Raw genomic sequence first — 22,463 nt, forward strand, 5'->3', positions numbered from 1 at the left:
CGTTATTTACAGTTACCGGGTTTTAATGAGCGCAGCGTTAGCCTGCGACTGATGAACAGTGATGTCAGTACCCGGGGACTGTGAAGAGGGTGATGTCAGTAACGTTACTGGCATTCAGTCGCTGACTATGTCGGACCTGCGGGGGAACATTTTTTATAATAAATTGGTGAACTAGGGACAGTTTTGTTTTTGTCTCTCTCTTTATATGTTTTCCATATTTCCATTTATGGACTATGTCGGATTCCCAGGACTACGTCAGACCTGCATGGTTTTTGTTCTTTTTTAATATATAGGGGGAGTGTTTATTCAAATTATGTATTTTTTGTGTGTTTTTTTTATTAGTGGGTTAGTAATAGGGGTGTCTGATAGACATCTCTCCATTACTAACAACTTTGCTTGATGCTCACAGCTGACATCAAACCTAAGCCCCATTACAGATTGCCAACACACCAGGGCAATTGGAAAGAGTGAAGGCTCTAGTGTGATGCCCCAATTCTTGGGTGGCTGCAGGCTGTTATTTTTAGGCTGAGAAGGGCTGAATAACCATGGAACTTTCCAGCCTGATAATATCAGCTCACAGCTGTCTGCTTTACCTTTGCTGGTTCTCAAAAATGTAGGGGAATTTATTTATTAACTTAATACATGTAGAGTAACCAAAATACGCAAGGCACTAATTATATCTCTATGTCTATCTAGCTATCTATCCCATATCTATCTATTTATCCCATATCTATCTATATATTTGCACATCTTTAGCACCCAATCATCTGTAATTTATATTCCGGTACATGTCACATGGACGGCATACGGATGTCAGACATGTCTACGTGTGGGACACACGGTCCGTGTGAAAACACGGAAATGTGAGGATCACCATAGATTTTAATACGTGTACGTGTCATTGGTACGTATGAAAATCGACGCCACACGTACCAGAAGCATGCACATGGGAAGGGGGCCTAAAAGATAGTGCTGTGTTGCGTATTATTATTGGTTAATGATATTATTTAAGATTATGTCAGGGTAACAAGCTTTCCATATTGATGCATAAGACGAGAACAGTAGTAAAAGCAAGAATTTTATTTAAACTTATATTGTTTAGAAATCACAGTTTAGCAAAATGTACAGAAGCGTAATGAAAGACACATAAAAAACAAGCCAATTAAAAAAATTTCAGATCAAACATGGATGGGGATTTTCACAAGAATTTTGGGGTCCAGAAATATGGAATATTCCAAGACCTTTCATTCGATTGAGTCACTTTTGTCCCCAGTGAATAATTCAGGTGCAAAATGTGGTTAAACAGATCATATATGTGACAGATTTAAAAGCAAAAGTAAAAAAAATAAAATAAAAAAAATAAAACTGTGTCTTAATAAAGTTTATAGTGCACTTAATATAGGTATGTATCTTTTATAATAACTTTGGGTAATAATTTAAATGTCACTGTAAACAGCTTCTACAGCTTTATTTTTAAACAGATTTTATTTAGAAGACAATAAAACAGCAAACATATCTAAAGTTCTGTTGCATTGCCAATTCCAGCTTTTGGTTAGACAAGTCGCATTTTAAGTAAAAGCTGCTAAAATATTATGTGTTGATCACATGCAGGTAGCTTCAATTGTAAGGCATTATATGCTAGGCTAGTTTGCGGTTTTCTCCTCCTTTGATACATATATACTTGGGAAAAAAAATGAAATATACAGTAATTAAAATGAAAAACAGGATGAAGATATACACATAAATACACAAGTTGTCCCCCTCCAGTTTCAAACAGCTTTAAAGAAACATAACTGGCAATAATGAGATATTTCAAACATACAGCCTTAATACAGACGTAAGACTTTGGTGCCAGGTACCTTTAAAAGGCAACTTGGAATAGAACTCCCTAGGATTCTGCCTTCTAGTATTTAGCCTCTAAACAAGAACACAGAAAAGCCTTGGAAAGATCATTAAATATTGAAGAGCAAGGGACAAATCTGGTTAATGCTCCTGATGAGACCTCAGGATTGTCAGATAGTTCATTCTTATCAATGAAGGCATGTGTGCTCCACATAATTTAGAGTTGTCAGCTTTCTTCACATTGCAGCTTCCATCTCGTTAGTAGCTTCAGCAGCTTTCACATTCTCGTTTCTTCAGTTTTTCTTCTTGAACATTTGGAAACTGGTAAGAAGAATAGAAAAAAGGTTGTTAAAAGTGAACAGTATTAGAAAAAAAAATCTAAAAATTCATGCTCTAAATGGTTATTTTCAAATAATCAGTATGGCACTCTAGAAAACTTCTGTAAGTTGTCAGACTTGGGTTTAGAAGACCAGAAGATGACAAAAGGGATGCCCTGCCACTTTTGTTTAATATCATAATAGGAACAATAGAAGAACTCCAAGTAGAGTTGGGTGGATTGCTTCTCGAGACTCCAGTCCTTCGGCCAGGTCAATTGTCTCTGGCAGCTGGATGGGAATTCTGCAAATCTATTACCTCCTGTTATTCCCGGGATGGATTTTGATTAGCCAAGCTGGTGTGACGCCATCATGATGCACAGATGACATTGTGCCAGCCCGGCTAATCAAAAGGATCACCGGGGATCCCAGAAGGTAAGCGATCCTCGGAGCTCCTATCACACAGCCAGATACTACTGACCTGGCCAATGAATTTGAGTCCTGAGAATCGATCAGCCAAAGTCTACCTCCAAGTATTAAATGGAACCACTACCTGGACAATCCCTTATTAAATGAAGTAGTCCCCCTTGTAAAATAAATAAACATACTGACCCACCACAACAGTGCCATTTCAACAATGTCACCACCACATCTATCTGGGGTTTGCATGGCATTATGATGCCCCATAAGCCCTGCAGCCAACCCTGTACTCTCAGGTCTTCCGTTTGTCTGCCATTTGGCCACAAGAGCCCAATAGTGGTCACTGATTGGCTGCAAGGCTCATTTGGCATAAAAATGTCACGCAAACCCTGGCAGACAAGGCGCTGACATAGCTGGAATTGTGCAGGAATTGAATATACAGTATGGTTTGGTTTTCTTTACAGTGGAACTACATCATATAAAAAGTTTTTCCAGGTAGTGGACAATCCCTTTAAAAGGAATCCGCAAGATGATTTGTACCTAGTAAACCATCGACAGTGCGGAGAAAGGAACACCATACCTGTGTGGCTGCAGATTGATTTAGGAATGTTGAGAAAATCCACTTTGTTCTAATATGTAAATAAGCAAGTATGTGTCCAGGGGGAGGTTTCCATCCCAGCAAGCGCTAAAGCTTTTCTCTCTATACTTGACTAATGCTGACCCTTTTCCGTGATTCACCCTGCACGTCAGTAAAAAATTTTAGTACAACTGCAGTGATATGTCACAAAGAGGCAGCCCTTCATCAAGGCAAAGGGTTGGCGTTAGGGTTTAGCAAGAAGAGCTGGAGCACTTTCGGGGGCTAGGGCCACTCCCAAGACACTTGCCAGATTGTTTTTATATTAAATGGATTTTTATAATATTTCTAATCCATCTGTGGTCACGCAACATGAATTATACACTTCAAGTTGGTGCGGTAAAGAACGCACTACGCATAAACCATCTGACAGATTCATTTTGAAAAAAAAAAAATCAAATTCTGCAAAGTCATGATTCATGTACACCTACATTTGCATCACCTGCCAGAAATCATTAGGCTATGTGCCCACAATCAGGAGCCGCTGCGGGTTTGACGCTGCGTGCTCATGCAGCGGCCAGATGTTGCCGCATAGTTGATGGGATTTCTAGAAATTCCCATTTCCACTATGTGTCTCTGTGCACCTGCAGATCACCCGCGGAAACTGACATGCGGTGTGTCTTTCAGGACCGCAGCATGTCAATTTCCCTTGCGGGTCCGCATGTGGACTTTCCCCATAGACTATCAATGAGGAAAGTCCTTATGTGAAAAAAAAAATTGCGGCCGCTCATTGCATAATGAGGGCGGAAGCTACGTGGCTGTTCTGCAGTTTCGGGATCAAAGCTGCTCCTCATTGTGGGCATATACTAGTTCATATTGTTGTCTTTTTAAAAGAAAATGTAACTCCCAACAACATGGCGCCGGTGTCCGTGCATGCACAGCAGCATCTATTGCTTGCCGATAGATGCTACTGCGCACGCTCCGCGGCCGTTTTGCTGGAGCCAGATTTTTTTTTTGCTCCAACAAAATGGCCACTGCGCTTGTGCAGTAGCATCTGTTGGCAAACGATAGCTGCTACTATGCATGGTCAGCGCCATTTTGCTGGAGTTACATTTTTTTTTAAAAGACAACAATATGAACTGTGCAAGAACAGTATTTAAAATACGAGTCAGGTCACTGAAGGATTAGTGACCTGTCATTTAAGCCACAATGTGGAATATGAGAACAGAGCACCAAATAAAGCCCCACCCACATGCCAACCCCGAAGCACGAGCATATTATCTCCAAACAAAGCAACAACCACTGGATGGATTTTATCAACCCAGGTATCATTTTAATCAGTGTAACAGTACCAACCTGAAACTGCATGTAGTTTACTTAGCACAATCCTGATGTCAGGTTCGATTTAAGAAGAACTCAAAGCTAGCATGAGGATACTTATAGGCCATGCTGAGCTTGCTGGGAAATACAATATGTAAATTACCTTTCCACAAAGGACGAGAACAGTTATATGTATGATAAGTTAGAACACCGTTCAACATGAACCTTCATGTGAAAGGGAATCTATCTGCATGATTTTACACTCTAAACTATTTATATGTGCATGTAGCTTTTTCAAAGACAAGTCCAGCAATTCCTTTACATGACAAGTTTGTTACCTCCGTTACTGAAAAATCTGTGTTTGAATTGGCATGCAAATGGGGCTCTAGATCTAAAACCTCTGTCACGCAGGCTGTATTCCCCACCCAGCGCCAGCCCCAACCCAACCCTCAATTCCCAACCCACCCAGTTGACAGATGTTTCCTTCTCCTGGACTGACAACACCTTTGCCTGATTTCACACAGCACAGAGGCTGTCAGTTAAGAAGGAGGCGGCGGCGCTGGGTGGGGAATAGAGCTGGAGTGACATAGGCTTCAGATCTACAGCCTCATTTGCATATAAATTAAAATGCTGATTTCTCAGTAACAGAGAAACAGACTGGCCATGTAAAGGTATAGCTGGACTTGACTTTGAAAAAGCTACATGCACATATAAATAGTTTGGAGTGTGCAATCCTACTGACAGATTCCCTTTAAAATCTAAAACAATACATAGCGTTAATTTTATAACTAAACCTATAAAAAACTGAAATCAATACTTTAGTTTTAAATAAAACATAAATACTTGGATATTACACTTATTGACGTCAGTAACTTACATGAGGTCTCAGGATTCAACAATCGGTGCCTTTTCCTGAGCGTCTGAGGCCTGAGTGGATATTTCATTCTTCTCTTGAGCATGAAAAGAAACAACCGATTCAATTTCTTTCTGTGGTTTCTGCTCTTCTTCTGCCTTTCCTTTTTCACTTTCTTCCAGCTGTGGATATAGTTTGATGGGCTCATGCACAGGTACAGTTTGTAGATGTGAGTTAAGTTCATTTTCCAGATTCTGTTCTTGAACACTAACCATGTTACTTATTACTTTTTCCACTGACGTTTCAACGATGTTATGTACAATAGTTGTACTGCATGATTCAATGGTGATAGTTTGGATGTCATTTTCTTCAGTTACTTCTACTTTTTCAGATACAGTAATTTCTTCAAGTTTGTCACCTTGGCCGGTAGCATCAACAACAAAACAGTTTGTAGCTGCTTCGATTGCAGCATCCACAATAGCTGCAGCTTTCTGAGAGACAGACTCTGCTACGATCTGTAATCCTTTGGACAATGTTTCACTCTCTTCGGATCTTTCGTCATCAGCTACTTCTGAAGGCTCTATTCTGTCTTTGGGTATTTCAATGGTTTTTACAGTCTCTGTTAAGACCTTTTCTTCCACAGCAGCTGCAGTAACTGGTTCAGACGCTTTGATGGCCTCTGAGCTTTCCAACTCTGGAATATCTGTAGTGACAACTTCCTCTTTCATTTCCACAATTTCCTCTTGAGTATGTTTCTTTTGTTCCTCCATAACACCAGAACTTGCTATTGCATCATCCTGCATCAGGAGTGAAGGAGTAACATCAGATTGTACCTCAGAGACTTGAGATTTTACATCACTTTTTTGTTCAATGGCTGCAGGAGCAATTTGATCAGCAAGTACTTTGGTAGCTACATGGCTAGCAATTTCAATCTGCTTGTCTTCTAACAAAGAGATACATTCATCAACTTGCACAAGTTCCTTAACTGGAACCACAGGAGAAATTTCTGCTGGTTTGAGCTCATCTGACTTTTGCACACTTCCTTCAGCCTGAACATCAGCTGGCCCTTGGAAACTTTCTGCAACCTGTACATTAGATGAAACTTTGGCACTGTCCTCAGCCTGAACTTTAATTGATTTGGAGGTACTTTCCTCAACCTTAGCTTCAGGTAACACAAATGCATATGCTTCAACTTGTATCGCATCTGACACAACAGCAGTTTCTTCAGCCTGCATCTCAGCAGGTTCAGGGGTATGATCTTCAACCTTTGCTTCAGAAAACACAATAGCATATACTTCAACAGGTATCTCATCTGACATGGCAACACTTTCTTCAGCCTGCACCTCTGGTTGTATAGTATCTGATAAAGAAACATTTTCATTTACCTGTTCCTCAATTTGCACACCCAAACCTTCTTCAGGCTGCACTTCAATTGATACAGTAGGGGCACATTCTTTGTCCATCTCTGCAACTGATATTCCTTCTTCAGCTTTCACCTTCTCTGATGCTTCAGTAGAAGCAGTGACATCACTTTCATCAACAATATCATGGCACACAGGTATACATTCTTCATTCTTCTGTACTTCTCCATTCTTTAGCTTAGTTGATACAGAACCAACATCAGATTGCAGTTTATTTGATGCACTCAATTCCACTTCAACCAGGACCTCATTTGTCACTGAGACACTTTCTTCTGGTTTCACCTCGTTTGACACAGATGCAATTTCTTCAGGTTGTACCTCAATTGATGTAAATAGTACTTCTTCCGACCCCACTTCATTTGACAGAGGCATAGTTTCTTCTGGTTGCAGTTCATTTGACACAGATACTTCTTCAAACTGCACATCACTACTTTCAGGTATAACTTCCTCAGACTGCACCATGCTTGGTACTACTTCTTCAGGCTGCAATTCGATTGATGCAAGAATAACTTCCTCAGACTGCACTTCATTTGATACAGGTACAGTTTCATCAAATTTCAGTTCACTTGATACAGGTGCAGCTTCTTCAGGCTGCATTTTGCTTGACACAGGTACAGTTTCTTTGGACTGTAGTTGACTTGATACGAGTACAGCTACTTCATGCTGGATTTCACTTGATTGAGGTGCAACTTCTTCAGCCTGTATTTCACTTGACATAGGTACAATTTCTTCAGCCAGTAGTTCACTTGACACAGATACAACTTCTTCAGGCTGTATTTTGTTGGAACCAAGTGCAAGTTCTTCCATCGGTAGTTCACTCACTACAGGTACAACTTCTTCAGGCTGCGCTTCACTCACTACAGGTACAACTTCTTCAGGCTGCACTTCACTCACTACAGGTACAACTTCTTCAGGCTGGACTTCACTCACTACAGGTACAACTTCTTCAGGCTGCACTTCACTCACTACAGGTACAACTTCTTCAGGCTGCACTTCACTCACTACAGGTACAACTTCTTCTGGCTGCACTTCACTCACTACAGGTACAACTTCTTCTGGCTGCACTTCACTCACTACAGGTACAACTTCTTCTGGCTGCACTTCACTCACTACAGGTACAACTTCTTCTGGCTGCACTTCACTCACTACAGGTACAACTTCTTCAGACTGCACTTCACTCACTACAGGTACAACTTCTTCAGGCTGCACTTCACTCACTACAGGTACAACTTCTTCTGGCTGCACTTCACTCACAACAGGTACAACTTCTTCAGGCTGCACTTCACTCACTACAGGTACAACTTCTTCTGGCTGCACTTCACTCACTACAGGTACAACTTCTTCTGGCTGCACTTCACTCACTACAGGTACAACTTCTTCTGGCTGCACTTCACTCACTACAGGTACAACTTCTTCTGGCTGCATTTCATTTGATAAAGGTACAATTTCTTCAGGCTGTACTACCTGTAATTTAGCTCCAATTTCTTCAGTCTGCACTTCACAAGATACAGGTGCAACCTCTGACTTCAGCTCACTTGACATGGGTATAACATCTTCAGCCTGTACTTCACTTGCTACAGTTACATCTTCTACAGAAAGTGAATCATGTTTAGCACACACCGCTTGCAATGCAGTGGTACTTTCATGAGCCATAGTGTCAGTGACAACTGAATCAGAAGCATCTTCACATTTCTCCTCGGTCTTTACAGAAGTGACATCCTCAGCTTTATTATGTGTTGAAGTTTCTTTTACCTGATCTTCAGATGAAGAGAGAATTGCATCAGTAGATTGATCAGCCTGTTCTTCATTTGAAATTAAGGGACCAACACAAATGTTAACAGCTTGGTCCAAAGTGTCAATAGGAGCATTTATATCTTCCTGTACTTCTATTTGATGAACAGTTGCTTCAACATAAATAGTACTTTTATCACCTTGTTCTTCTAAGGAAACAGGAGATAAATTTATTTCTTCCTCGACACACAGAGGAGCGGACTCACAAATTATTTCCTGGTCATCCATTGGAGCTTGAAAATCAGTCTTATCTTGAGATGTTTGCAAAGTATCAATCGATAGTTTTGCCTTTTCTGCAGCTTCATGTAGTATATTTTCAGTATGCTTCTTTTGGTCTTCTAAAGTCTTGACACTCGCATCTTCTTCTGGCACAGGCGTAGCTTCTTCAGTTGAAACAACTGACCCACCTAATTGTGAAACAGCAGATATCATTTCAGTTGTCTCTTCAGCACATGAATTTTCTATTGCTTCTTCAAGTGCAGTTAAAGCTTCTGATGTTAATTCCATCTCATTAATTAATGTGTTTGGTATTTCAGTCATAACCTGGGAAACAGCGCTTAACACCACCGTTTCTTCAATAGTGACTTCTGTTTTTATTATTTCAGCAGCTTCTTCAGTTTCTTTTGCATGCTCAATAGTCTCAGAAACAGTGGCACTAATCCAAGATGGTGACCTTTCTTCAAGATTGGTGATTGCTCTTTCTCCTTCTATTACTGTAACTGTCACAGCATGAATTAGTTCTTCAGTAGATTTTTCTAAAGATCTTTGTTGTTGTCCTAAGACAGTTGGTAGAGCTTCTTCCAAGGATTTTAGAGCATCAAGCTTTTCTTGTTCTGCAGCATCAAACTCTGCTAAAGGAACCACTGCAGGTTCATCAGAATCATCTTCAGCAGCTTCACTTAATGGCTGACCAGTTTCAGTAGTAGCTGAATGTTCTTGTTTGCCATCAGATTTTTTCTTTTTTCGTCCTGGAATCAGTTTCTTAAATGAGCTCCAGGTTTCTTCTTTTCCAGCTTCACCCTCTGAGGTTGATTGTTCTGCATTAGTTGCTGCAGTTTCATCTGTTTTTTCCTCTACTCTTGTTCTTGACTTGCGTCTAGGAGTCACAAGTCTTTTAAAAGACTGCCATGTAGATACTCCATCTGCTTCTGTAGGACTGCCAGCTTGATCTGGTGATGTACTCTCCTGGTTCTGTTGTTCTTGTGGACTTGTAATGGGACTGTCAGAATCAATCTCTTTAGCTGGTACAACTTCTTCAGTTTTCTTGGCTTCATCTTGAGATTTTACCCCTTCATCTTCATCTGAATCAGAGGTCTTTCTTCCTCTTTTCTTAGAAGAGCCCACACATATTAAAGCTTCCCATGACACTGAACTATCAACCTTCTTCTTACTTTCCTCTGTGCTTTTTTCAAGTTTTTGCTCTTCATTGATTTCTTTGGGTTCTTCCAGATTTTCCACAACACCAGCACTCTCAGTGGAAGACATAGTTGAAGTTTTTGCCCTTTCAACCTCATCTTCCTTATCACTTTCAGATGGCCGCTTTGGGCGTCTTTTTGGTGTGACAAGTTTCTTAAATGAAGCCCATGGTGTAATTCCATCCTTTTTTCTCTCACCATCAGAAGTAGTTCCTTCTCCCTCTGCCTCTGCAGCCTGTTGTGGATCATCTAATGTTTTTTCTGTGGGAGAGGTCTCTGCTGACTCATCGGGAGAGGATGGGGACGGTGGAGATGGGGAGCTATCTCCACCATCTATTTCTAGAGCCTCTGGGGATTCAGATGAAACAGCTTCTGTTGCAATTTCTACTTTGCCATCATCTTCTTTTTTACTTTTACTTTTCTTCCCTGATAATTTCCTTAGGCCAGAACTGCTGAAAAGTTTTTTTAATGGACTGCCTTGAATTTTGGCTTTTTCTTGTGAAGACAAAAATTCAGCCTCTGTGGTGATAGCTTCTTGACTTTTTTCCTGCTCTCCAGATTCAGTACTTGAAGCCAACTGTGGCTGATCATTATCCACATCGCCAGAATCTGTAGTTCCTTGCAAGTCTTCACTTATTCCTTCTGCAATGGTTGAGCTAGAAGCCACAGCAATTCCATCAGTTATCTGGGATTCAACAATATCTTTCAAGATATCAACTGTAGATTTTACATCAGGCACTGCAGTTTCTTCTGGGACTGAAGTTACTGTTTCAGGTGTATTCTCTGCATTTTCTGTTACTGGAGCAACCCCCTCAACTACTTTTACATACTCTTCTAATTTGACTTCTACTTCTTTAATAGGTGAAGGCTCTTCTTTTGGTTTTTCTTCTGCTGTATTTTGAATGTTTTCATTATTAGATACTTTGGACTCTTCACTTGAAGATTTACTTAAATCCCGTTTCACAGACAGGTCGGCAGCTGGTTGTGTTTCAGTTGCACTCTCCTCTTTTACAGTTTCAGGTGCTTCAGCTTTCTCATGCTCTTCAACTTTGATATGTTTCTCAACTTCCTGTGGATCTTCTTCCTTGGACTTCTTAAAGCTTGTCCTTTTCCTTAGCCCAGCCCATCCTTGTGTAAAAAATCTCCTAAAAGGTGAAGATGTTTCAGTGACAGCTGGATTTGTAGGAGACTCTGGGGACTTCTTTTCTATCTCAGATTCTTCCTCTTTCTTTTGATTTTCTTCCTGTAATTCCTTTGTACTTTCAGCAGCCTGTTCTGGCTTTTCTACATTTTCAGCAGGCTGCTCACTATCTTTCATCTCCTGTTGACTTTCTTTCTGCTCATCATCTCTAATATCAGTATGTTCCTCATGATTGTCTGTACCATTTACTTCAACTTCATCTTTCTTCACAGTTATGAGTTGTACAGGATCTGATTTCTCAGATTTGTCCTTTTTCACTGTGAATTTGAAGCCCACAAATTTAAATACTTTCTTGAACCCTACTTCATTGGTTTGATTTTCGTTAGCTTGATCTGGAGATTTTGCTTTCTCCTCAGACTCTGGTGCTGTAGCTGAGGCTTCAGGTGTCTCATGTTGTCCATTTTCTTTTGCAGTTTCGGTTGGTGTGGTATCATTATGCACAACCCCCATGTTTTCTGCAGATTCCTCGTCTAGTGTCACACTTGCTGGCTCTTGTTGTTCAACTGCAATTAGAAGAAACCGCTTGTTAGATCTGTTGTAAAGTGATTTGAGCTATGTTTGTTCTGTTCATGCTATTATACTTATTCTGTTCATGCTATAATTTACATGAAAAAATTTTTTTTTGCTTCATAATTTAAGTCATAAGTATTAAAATAATTGATCACTTTGGGTCATTAGAAACCAGCATAATCATGTAACTCTATATATCTTTAGATCTCTTATGATAACAGATTGCTATTGACAATTTAGATCAGCCTACTGCATAGAAAAATGCCAAAGGTATGTATCCAGTTTAAACAATCGATTGGGCAATTATAAAAGACAGTGATTTTTTTGTGTATTTATGATATAGTAATATTTTGCAAATTAGAATACTTAAGAGACAATTTCAATGAAAATTTGCATTATGTAGGAGTAATTTGCTGCACATGAGACCCTTTAAAAAAAAGACTTTCCAGCTTATTCAATTTAAAAGAGTCTGTATTTTGTCCCATGAACTAAACACACAAAATTACCTAGGTCACCTTTCCCAATTTTTTATAAGGTTGTCTCAATCCCCTGTAGATTGTGAGCCCTCGCGGGCAGGATTCGCTCTCCTCCTGTACCAGTCGCCAACGTGTATTGTTCAAAATGTATTGTAATTGTTTGTGCTATGTATACCCCTTTCACATGTAAAGCGCCATGGAATAAATGGCGCTATAATAATAATAAATAATAATAATGTCCATTTTCTATTTATTGTCAAATAGTAAGCAATTTTATATACCAAATGCCCACTAGGAGGCACTACATGCCTAGTTTAACTCCGATTCTCAGCTTTTTGTATTGGATTCCATCAGAAAAAAAGTATAAAAAAAGAAAATAATATTTAAGGAGCATCATAGATAGTTCTCTATTTTTCAGTGCTATAAGAAATGGTCTAAGTCTGGATTAAATATTTGTGAATTGAATAGAAGCAGATTGTGATTAAGGGGCCACATACACAAGAGATGGCTGTTGGATGGCAGCCTTCTCTCCATACACAGTGGTGCTCGCTCTGGTGAGAATTCCTGTATTCTCTATTAGAGAGCGGCTGTCAGGCTCCTCTGGCCGTGGCTTATCATGCCAAGAACAAAAGGATTGGTAGTCTGAAATCGGACATGCCGGATCCTTAACCTTTCCCTACATCATCTGTCAGGGAAGAGTCAGGAGGCCTTTATACTCTTTAGACCAGGGGTCTCAAACACGCGGCCCGCGGGCCGCATGCGGCCCCTGAGGCTGCTTTATGCGGCCCGCAGGCACAGACCCCTTGACGATCCCGACCTGGTCCAGGAGGAGCCGCCGACAGCAGCGCTGCATTGCCGCACAGAGACTGTTTCCCAGCACTGCATTTCCAATGCCAGCCGCCGGCCAATCAGAGGCCAGCAGCTGATATCTGCGTGTCGGCGCAGCGAGTATGACGTCATTGCCATATGCAGATGTCAGCTGCTGGCCTCTGATTGGCCGGCGGCTGACATTGGAAATGCAGTGCTGGGAGACAGTCTCTGTGCGGCAATGCAGCGCTGCTGTCGGCGGCTCCTCCTGGACCAGGTCGGGATCGTCAAGCGGTCGGACTCTGTGGTGCCTGCGGGCCACATCTGCAGGAAGGCCGCCGAGGGAACGGAGGACAGGTGAGAATCATCTTTTTTTTTTTCTATTTTATGTGTGTGAAGAACAGCACAGGGGGCACAGAGCCACAAGAGGGGACCTGGATGGGGCACAGAGCCACAGGATGGGGACCTGGATGGGGCACATAGCCACAAGATGGGGACCTGGATGGGGCACATAGCCACAAGATGGGGACCTGGATGGGGCACATAGCCTCAAGAGGGGACCTGGATGGGGCACATAGCCACAGGATGGGGACCTGGATGGGGCACATAGCCACAAGAGGGGACCTGGATGGGGCACAGAGCCACAAGAGGGGACCTGGATGGGGCACAGAGCCTCAAGATGTGGACCTGGATGGGGCACATAGCCACAAGAGGGGACCTGGATGGGGCACATAGCCACAAGAGGGGACCTGGATGGGGCACATAGCCACAGGATGGGGACCTGGATGGGGCACATAGCCACAAGAGGGGACCTGGATGGGGCACAGAGCCACAAGAGGGGACCTGGATGGGGCACAGAGCCTCAAGATGTGGACCTGGATGGGGCACATAGCCACAAGAGGGGACCTGGATGGGGCACATAGCCACAAGAGGGGACCTGGATGGGGCACATAGCCACAGGATGGGGACCTGGATGGGGCACATAGCCACAAGAGGGGACCTGGATGGGGCACATAGCCACAAGAGGGGACCTGGATGGGGCACAGAGCCACAAGAGGGGACCTGGATGGGGCACAGAGCCACAAGAGGGGACCTGGATGGGGCACAGAGCCACAAGAGGGGACCTGGATGGGGCACATAGCCTCAAGATGTGGACCTGGATGGGGCACATAGCCACAAGAGGGGACCTGGATGGGGCACATAGCCACAGGATGGGGACCTGGATGGGGCACAGAGCCTCAAGATGTGGACCTGGATGGGGCACATAGCCTCAAGATGTGGACCTGGATGGGGCACATAGCCTCAAGATGTGGACCTGGATGGGGCACATAGCCACAAGATGGGGACCTGGATGGGGCACAGAGCCACAAGATGGGGACCAGAGCCACAACATGGGGACCTGGATGGGGCACAGAGCCACAAGATGGGGACCTGGATGGGGCACATAGCCACAAGATGGGGACCTGGATGGGGCACATTGCCACAGGATGGGGACCTGGATGGGGCACATAGCCCCAAGATGGGGACCTGGATGAGGCACATTAGTACAAGATGGGCGCCAGGATGGGGAACGTTGCCACAGGATGGGGACCTGGATGGGGCACATAGCCACAGGATGGGGACCTGGATGGGGCACATTAGTACAAGATGGGGACTTGGATGGGGAACATTACTACAAGATGTTTTCCATTATTACTATATGATGCTAATTGTAAGACAATATTACTGTATGTGGCCAATTGGGGGAAATAAAATTGTAAAAAAAATAAAAAATAAAATAAAGCATGAAAAAATATTGGGCACTAAAAATGCTGTTTTATATGTAAACTAAAGTAAACACAAAAAAGTGCACGTTTATTATCGCCACATCCATAACGACCCAAGCCATAAAAAAATAAACACGGCAAAAATGTTCAAAAGGTGTATACAAAAAAAATGGTATCACTAAAAATGTCACATTGAACAAAGAATGCGGCCCCCCAAATTCAAATTTTTTCCATGTGCGGCCCATATACCCAGCCGAGTTTGAGACCCCTGCTTTAGACTAACATCAGCCAATATCGGCGGGTTTGGCCATCCTTAGTCTTATAGGCCCCTTAGGTTTAACATGTCATCATTAGTTTATTCTGTTCTTAAAGGAGTTATCCAGTACTTTTATATTGATGACCTATCTTTAGCATAGGTCATCAATATCAGATCGGTGGGGGTGTCATACCCAAACTCCCGCTGATCGGCTGTACCTGGTGGCGGTCAGATGTGATGCAGTTGTGCAGCGGAACAGCAAAGCTTTGCTAACTGTATAGTGAACGCAGCGAGGTACTGCACATTAACCCCTATTTTTTTATTTTAATAAGGGCAGATGTGCAGTTTCCTGCCGTGACCACTATACATCTGATGGATCCCATCCGGCCACTGCTGGCATCAGGCCAGCTGATCAATGAGGGTGCCAGCTGTCATGCCCCGCATCTCTTGGGGGGAGTTTTTGAGGTTCCAAATTTTCTGCACAATTTTTGCACCTATTAAGTAAATTAGGTTACTTGCCTTTTTTGTATGCATTTTTATTGTGTTTTTGACGCTGTTTTTTGTCTCTAGTTGTTGTTTTAAACTAAACTGCTTTATTTCTTACACTTATTGGTATTTGTCTTTGACAAAACTTTATTGAAATAGTTATGTGCAGATTATTTGCATTTTTGTTGCGTTTCAGCAGCAAAATCGCACTGTAGATTTTCCGCATCTAATGCAAATCTTTGGGAAAAATCTGCACACAAAACTCAACGTACACGTAAGAGAAATTGACATGTGGATTCGAAACTTGCATCTCAAGTCAGTTTATGCTGAGTAAATAAAGAAGCACAGTAGGCGGGATATTTCTATAAATCCCATCCACTTTGCTAAAACTAACACGCTGAATTTTTGACGCAGTGAATATATGCAGTGTTAAAAAATCACCAAAAACACAACATGGGCACAGAGCCTTAAAGTTCTAGACACTTCCTTTAAATTTAAAAGTATTGGAAGACTAGTGTTTCTCTGACATAATCCAGCAGGTGGCGCTATAATTACAAATCTTTCATTGTAAGAGCTTCTAGGTAACAATTATCACGCAAGCAATAAATTACTGCAATCAAATCTCCAACCACAAGTTTAAATCACTTCAACCACAAACTTGGCAAACTTGTGAGGTAGCAAGTATACATTTTCTGGTGGATTCAGATAATTTTGGTTGGATTTGCAAACATCTTTAGCGCCCACCATAGCTATTAGTCTCCAATAGCACCAACAGCATCTGCATCTGCCAAAAGTCTCATGTGTATGGCTAGTTTTAAGCAACGTTCATACATTCAGTCAATATTTTACATCAGTATCTGTAAGCCAAAACCAGGAGTGGGTGATAAATACAGAAGTGGTGACTTGTTTCTATTATACCTTTTCTCTGATTGTTCCACTCCTGGTTTTGGCTTACAGATACTGATGTAAAAAGCTCACCAAGTACTAACACTGATTTTGGAATGATTGAGTATTGTTAAATGTGCATAGACTTGTATGTATAGCCCTTAAATTTAGGCGGCATGATGTGTTTAGTGTTAGAACTGCATAAAGCGGTTTTCACTTCCGCATCTCAGACTATACTGAATATGCCGCTAAAATAGTCAGTCATTATAGCACAATCTGCTCCAGTATTTTGTTTGATAACATGGTGGCCACTATGCTGAAAACCTGACAGAACCCATTCTAGTCAATGAGGTTTTTGGGTGTTGTTGGCATCCATCATGTGCAGGTAATGCAGTTCATTTCATATTTTTGCTCCGGAACAGGAATATAGCAATAACAAGTGCAGATATGAATAAGGCCTACAACTGACCATACATATTACATCCCTATCTCTCTGAATCTCTTTCCTATACATGCACATTGATTGTCAGGGAGCCCCTGCAGCGCATTAACATTCCATGAGGGTGGAGGTCAGCTCTGACGGAATAAGACTGCAGGTGACGAGCAGCTGCTCATTGGCTGCAGCCTGCAGATGACACAAGTCATGTCACTCACCGGGAATAGTGGCGCGGATATCACTGGGAAGGCAATGCTGACGGAGGGTCCTGAATTGATTAATGGGAACTTGACCGATCCATGAGCAGCATGTATCAGACATTAGCTGTGTGATTTTAGCCAGGTATGTTTGACTCTGCGTTGGGATACCGATCCACAAGAGTGACTAGTCAGACAGGTGGGTCCCTGGTGGATTCTCCCCTCCCACCTACTTGAGGGACTGGTCTCTCCATGCGTGCGTGTATAGGGAGACCTGTCAGTCATTAGCAGTGGGCGGGGAGAAACCATCAGGGACCTGCCTTTTCAACTAGTCCCCTGTGCGGCTCAGTTCCCGGCGGCTTTTAAAGTACGTTTTACTATGAAATGTTTCAGAATCAAACATACATGGCTGAAATCATACATCCAGTCTCTTGATACATGCTGCCCGAAACACAGGCTGTCAGGTTCCTTTATGTTGGGATGGTGTAGTAGTATTTTCTTTTGTCGACATACCCATATCAGAGCTCGTTTTTTGCAGGATGAGTTGTAGCTTTGGATGACACCATTAATTTTACCACACAATGTGGAAAACCCAAAAAAAATTCCAAGTGATGTGTACAAAATGCAATTCTGCCATGTTTAAGGTTTTGTTTTTATGGCGTTCATGCTGTAGTAACAATGGCTCTGAATTATGATTCCCTAGGTCAGTATGATTACAGCAATACCAAACTTGCTCAGTTTTTTTTTTCATTTAACTGGTTAAAAAAAAAAATCTGAAGCACGTTGGAAAAAAGTCTTTTTGCCATGTGTCGCCATTTTCCAGACCCGCAATATTTTTTAATTTTCTTTCGAACTGAGGGAGGGCTTGCAGCTTTTCGAGTTGAAAGCTGACAATTTTATTGATAATAATTTGGGGTACAATATGACATTTTGCCCCCTTTTTATTGCACTTTTTTTAGGGAGGTGCAGTGGTCGAAAAACTGCAATTGTGCGGTTTTGATTTTTTTTTCTTGTTTATCGATTGGGTTAATTATATATTTTGTTAGGCCAGACTTTTACAGACACTGTGATACCAAATAATGTTTGACTTTTTTTTACTTTATTCATAAGGTCACCTTCACATCTTCAGTATTTGGTCAGTATTTTACATCAGTATTTGGAAGCCAAAACCAGGAGTGGATGAAAAATACAGAAGTGGTGAGGTGTTTCTATTATACTTTTCCTCTGATAGTTCCACTCCTGATTTTACTGATGTAAAATACTGAACATATAAACTTGGCCCAATAGTAAAAAAGGAAGGTTATTGAATTTTTAACCCATCGTAGCCCCATGATCGAGTTTCAGGGGTGCACACTAACACCATCACGCGTTCCATTTAAATAGCTTACATGGTTAACAGCAGCGATCTGAGCTGTAATAAATGTAATATAACCAGCATCTACCATGTGTAGCGAGAGCTAAGATCCTAAGCCCTCCCAACATATGGGAACCCCCACAATCATGTACATGTACATGAATTTGCGCTGAGGGATTAAGCCTCCTATACGTATTAGATTACTATGATACTATGTCCCTTAACCTATGCTGACATCTATAGGAGATGCTGTACTATCTTCAGATTCTTGATGTCCTGTGTGTGTGAAACTGGTTAAAGAATTGTAGTAAAAGATTGTAGTGAGATAAAAACATCACTTATCACTCTTCCTCCATGATTGCCGCATTGGGGCCGACATACCATTGGTGCAGCCTGTGCAGCCGCAGCGGGGGCCCAAGAGGTAAGGAGGCCCATGTCTACCTCCAAAGCAGACAGAATTATACATTATGATGAGTTATTGAACTGCAAAAGGGTCCATTTACTGTTCTTGCACAGGGGCCCTCTACTGTCTTTGTCTGTCCCTGTTACAGCAGATATCTGGCTTTCTTGGATAAGAAGAATTTTTTTCTAGTTTAAGACACAGAAAGGGAGGAAGCTGTCGAGGTACAAAATAACAAATCTGTCAAGACAGAAATGACTGAACAACAGAAATAAAGATATGAGAATGCTGACCCTGAAATAAGTAAACTGATGCTTAAAGAGAAACTGTCATCAAATGTTTAACGTTGAACTGGACACATGATGAAGTACGGTAGTGGCTCAGAGCAAAATAAAATTATTTTTTTTATTTGCTCACTCCATTGTGGAGATATTAGCAACCAAAGTATTTGACATCTTAATTTTTGTTAAGTCCCAGTGGGCATTATTAGAGTTTTCCATGGAGGCATGTACTTCACACAAGTATAGCCTGGTCTGAGCTATTGTGGGGTGTGTTCTTCTTTCTCCTGTGTGTTTCTGCCTGCTTATGATTGGGCAATGTCATAAGGAGAAGAAGTGCACGCCCCCAGTGAAACCTCTCTGATAAAACCCACTTGAACTTAACAATATTTCCACAACAGAGGCACAATTTTAAAAGAAAGAAAAAAAGAATTATTCTGCTCTGCGGCCACTATTACATCATGTGTCCAGTTCAGCATGAAAATAATCAGTGAAAGTTCCACTTTAAAGCAGATCTCCAGGATCCCTCATATCATGTGTGTGGCCGTTACCTCCTTTTTCACAGGTGGCTTAGGCGTTTTTATTTTTTTTTTATATAGTTAATTATTCAATTCTTGCCTAAAAAGGTTGTCCAAGTAAAAGAAAGCAGATCTTTTTTTCTTTTTTTTCCAAACACTTGATGACTGTCTTTTCAATAAACTTTGCATAAATAAATCAAATATAAATATGTTGGGTCGGTAATCTCTAGACAAACGAGCAAAACACTCATTCGTCAGGTGATTGGATCGTTCATGACGACATTAAAATTATTTTTGGAAGCACATCGTCCTGCGTGAACAGAAGATGTGCTGATGATAACGATGATATTCTCTGCGCACAGGATGATCATATTAACAATCGTTCTCTGCTTATAGAAATACGGTCAGTTTGTCTACGCAGTCAATTAACCAACCGTTGATATCCTTGTATATAGCTGATCAGTGGGCGTTAACAACAGAGGTTGGCTCTTCCTATGGGTTCTTATATGGAATATTCCTTTGAAATGAAAGGAACACTAACTATATTCTTACAATTACTTTGGGTTGAAGATTTCACTTGAGAACACATACTGGTGAGGTCTTCGTTCATAGAGTAATCCAGTCCATCCTAGAAAGATCATTGGAGTTTGGAAGCAGGCCTAAACCATTTGTGCTCATCCTACAAACTTTATTTTGGTAACCACGTAGTAAGTTTCATTGGGGGTGGTGAAAGGGAGCAGGGAGTAAGAGTGGAAGATAAAATTGTATTTTACGTTTCAGGGCTTGCTCGCACAAGCGTATGCATCAGATGAGTGCTATCCGATATGATTTATCGGATAGCACTTGGACCAATGTTACTCTATAGTGCAGTGCTGATCGGCATTTTTTTCTCATGCCGAAATGGATGCTGTGAGTTGCTTCACAAATCGGATGGCATGCATCCATTCAAGTCTATGGGTGCATGCAAAACATCGGACTACACTCGGGTGACATCAGAGTGAAGTCCGATTTCTGAGTACTTACAAAATGGAGAAGATTGAGAAATTTTGCTCTCCATATTCTTCGCACCTGTGCTACTATTCTCTCATCAGAGAGAATCAGGTCACACTAAGCTGACATTCGATCACACTCTGATCGAAGTTTGAGCAGACTTATTTACATTACCGATCCGATTCTTTCTCTGGCATGAGAGGATCTACGCTGGTCTGACACCGGCCTTGACTTAGTTTTGAATAGGAAATAAAAATGTCCATATGTTTTCTATAACTGGTTGCTGTTTTTTTTTGTTTGTACTGTGTCAAATAAGCATAGCATAGCAATGAGGGTGCAAAGCCTTTTCTAAAGGAAACAGAAAAATATAAATATCTAAAATTAAGAAAACCACTGGCTGGCCAAAGGGAAAAACTAGCAACTGGATCTAAGTGTGTCGTAAGTCAAAATAGTTAAAAAGATATTATACAAAAAAAAAATAATTCTTGTATAGAAAAAAAAGTATACCAAAAGAGATGCAAAGATGATTTGGATGACTTGATTTTTTATTTTTTTTTAATAATTAATCTGTGTGAGACACAACATAAACATGTGGCTTTTGCTGTGTTTTTTTGGGAGTGGAGGTCGGGTTGGATTTCAGCTGCTCCATTACCATTGAATAAGTCTCTAGGTAAGACTGTCACCACTGTACAGAACTAAGTTGCCCAAGAGAATTGGGTTGACTATGACCTAGAGAGATGCCTACAACAAAAGCTGTACATTACTTTTAGTTAACTCTTTAGTGACAGCTCCCTTGGCATTCCAGTCTAAAATGCTGTTACATAGGTTGAAAAAAGATCTCAGTCCATCAACTTCAACTTTCTCCACCAATTATATATTTTTTGTCACTATATTATCTATAACCCATAATGCTTGTGTACTGTTATACTTATGAATAGTCCTGTATTTCATTAGAAATATATTTTATGGCATAAATCAGACAATATAATGGACCGGTTAACGAGTTCTATTTTTCGCAATGGCAAAGCATTTGACTTCACTTGTACGTTAATAGCAGCACAAATGGGTAATGTTGCTTGATAAGACCTTATTCGAGTACAGTATGAGCGTATGATCACATAAAAGATTAAAAAATCCAGCAAGTATCTTTGGGAGCAGAGATTCGTGCCTGACCTTTGGATAGCACAGCTACAAATCCGCTACAGTTCCGCAAAAGGATTAGACCCATTGACATTTAATGGTGATAATCTTTGTGTATTCTGTGCAGAGTCTGGAGGAAATAAGTAAATCGCTGCCTATTTACTCATTCGATTCTCTTCTGCGGTGGCACCAAAACTCTACATGGATCTTGATTCACTTCTGATGCATTTGGAAGGGTTGCAGAAGCCTAATTTGGAAGGATGTGGATAGGTGATAACAGAAATCTGCAATGACCTGTTCAAACCAGCAGTTGGTGTGGCAAGGCTCTCGAACAGTGTGTGGTTGTGGCAGTTTATACGGATGGGCGCACACAGAATTGAGGGAATGGGGATAATAGAAAGCCTGTGGTCCATAAAATTGAGGTCATCAGAGGGGATATTGACATTGAATCAAGCATTTATGCCTGTGGACAATATGTTTAAGATTGGCAAACTTCTTTAAATAAATAAATTTGATGCTTTTTATTTTTGCATCTAACCCCTGCTTTGGTTTTGATGGGTTAATACAAAAGGAATAGAAATTGAAATAACTAAGTGAACCAGAGGGTTAAATCAAAAAGATGTAAAAAGTTTTGAGGGATGTAACAGTTTGAATGTAAAGAACTCCATGTGCTTAAAGTCATCCCTGTCGACATCTGGAGCTGGTTGACAACTCTCCCATGGGATTCCTACAGCTAAGCTGGACCTACTCCAAAAATTCCCAGCATTCTACGTTGATCAGATATGCTATGTACACACCCAAGTTCTCTCTCCT

The 22,463-nt window shown here is 41.2% G+C and overlaps 1 protein-coding gene across 3 annotated transcripts in view; it reads right to left on the reverse strand.

Moving 5' to 3' along the window:
* Positions 1–1,061: 1,061 nt before the first annotated feature.
* Positions 1,062–22,463, reverse strand: part of AKAP12 (A-kinase anchoring protein 12) — a 203,146-nt gene continuing 181,744 nt past the window's right edge. For 2 of the 3 annotated variants that reach the window (XM_073672667.1, XM_073672669.1), the window contains 2 exons: positions 5,348–11,654; positions 1,062–2,163 (listed from right to left, as the gene is read on the reverse strand). In XM_073672667.1, the coding sequence (XP_073528768.1) occupies positions 5,356–11,654 (6,299 nt within the window). In that variant the 3' untranslated portion in view covers positions 1,062–2,163; positions 5,348–5,355. The remainder of the gene's footprint in view (positions 2,164–5,347; positions 11,655–22,463) is intronic. The other variant, XM_073672668.1, reaches the window with a different exon arrangement.

This window comes from Phyllobates terribilis, unplaced genomic scaffold (assembly GCF_046119375.1).
Source record: "Phyllobates terribilis strain yellow unplaced genomic scaffold, ASM4611937v1 Scaffold_3__8_contigs__length_932513732, whole genome shotgun sequence".
NCBI classification, from domain to species: domain Eukaryota; kingdom Metazoa; phylum Chordata; class Amphibia; order Anura; family Dendrobatidae; genus Phyllobates; species Phyllobates terribilis.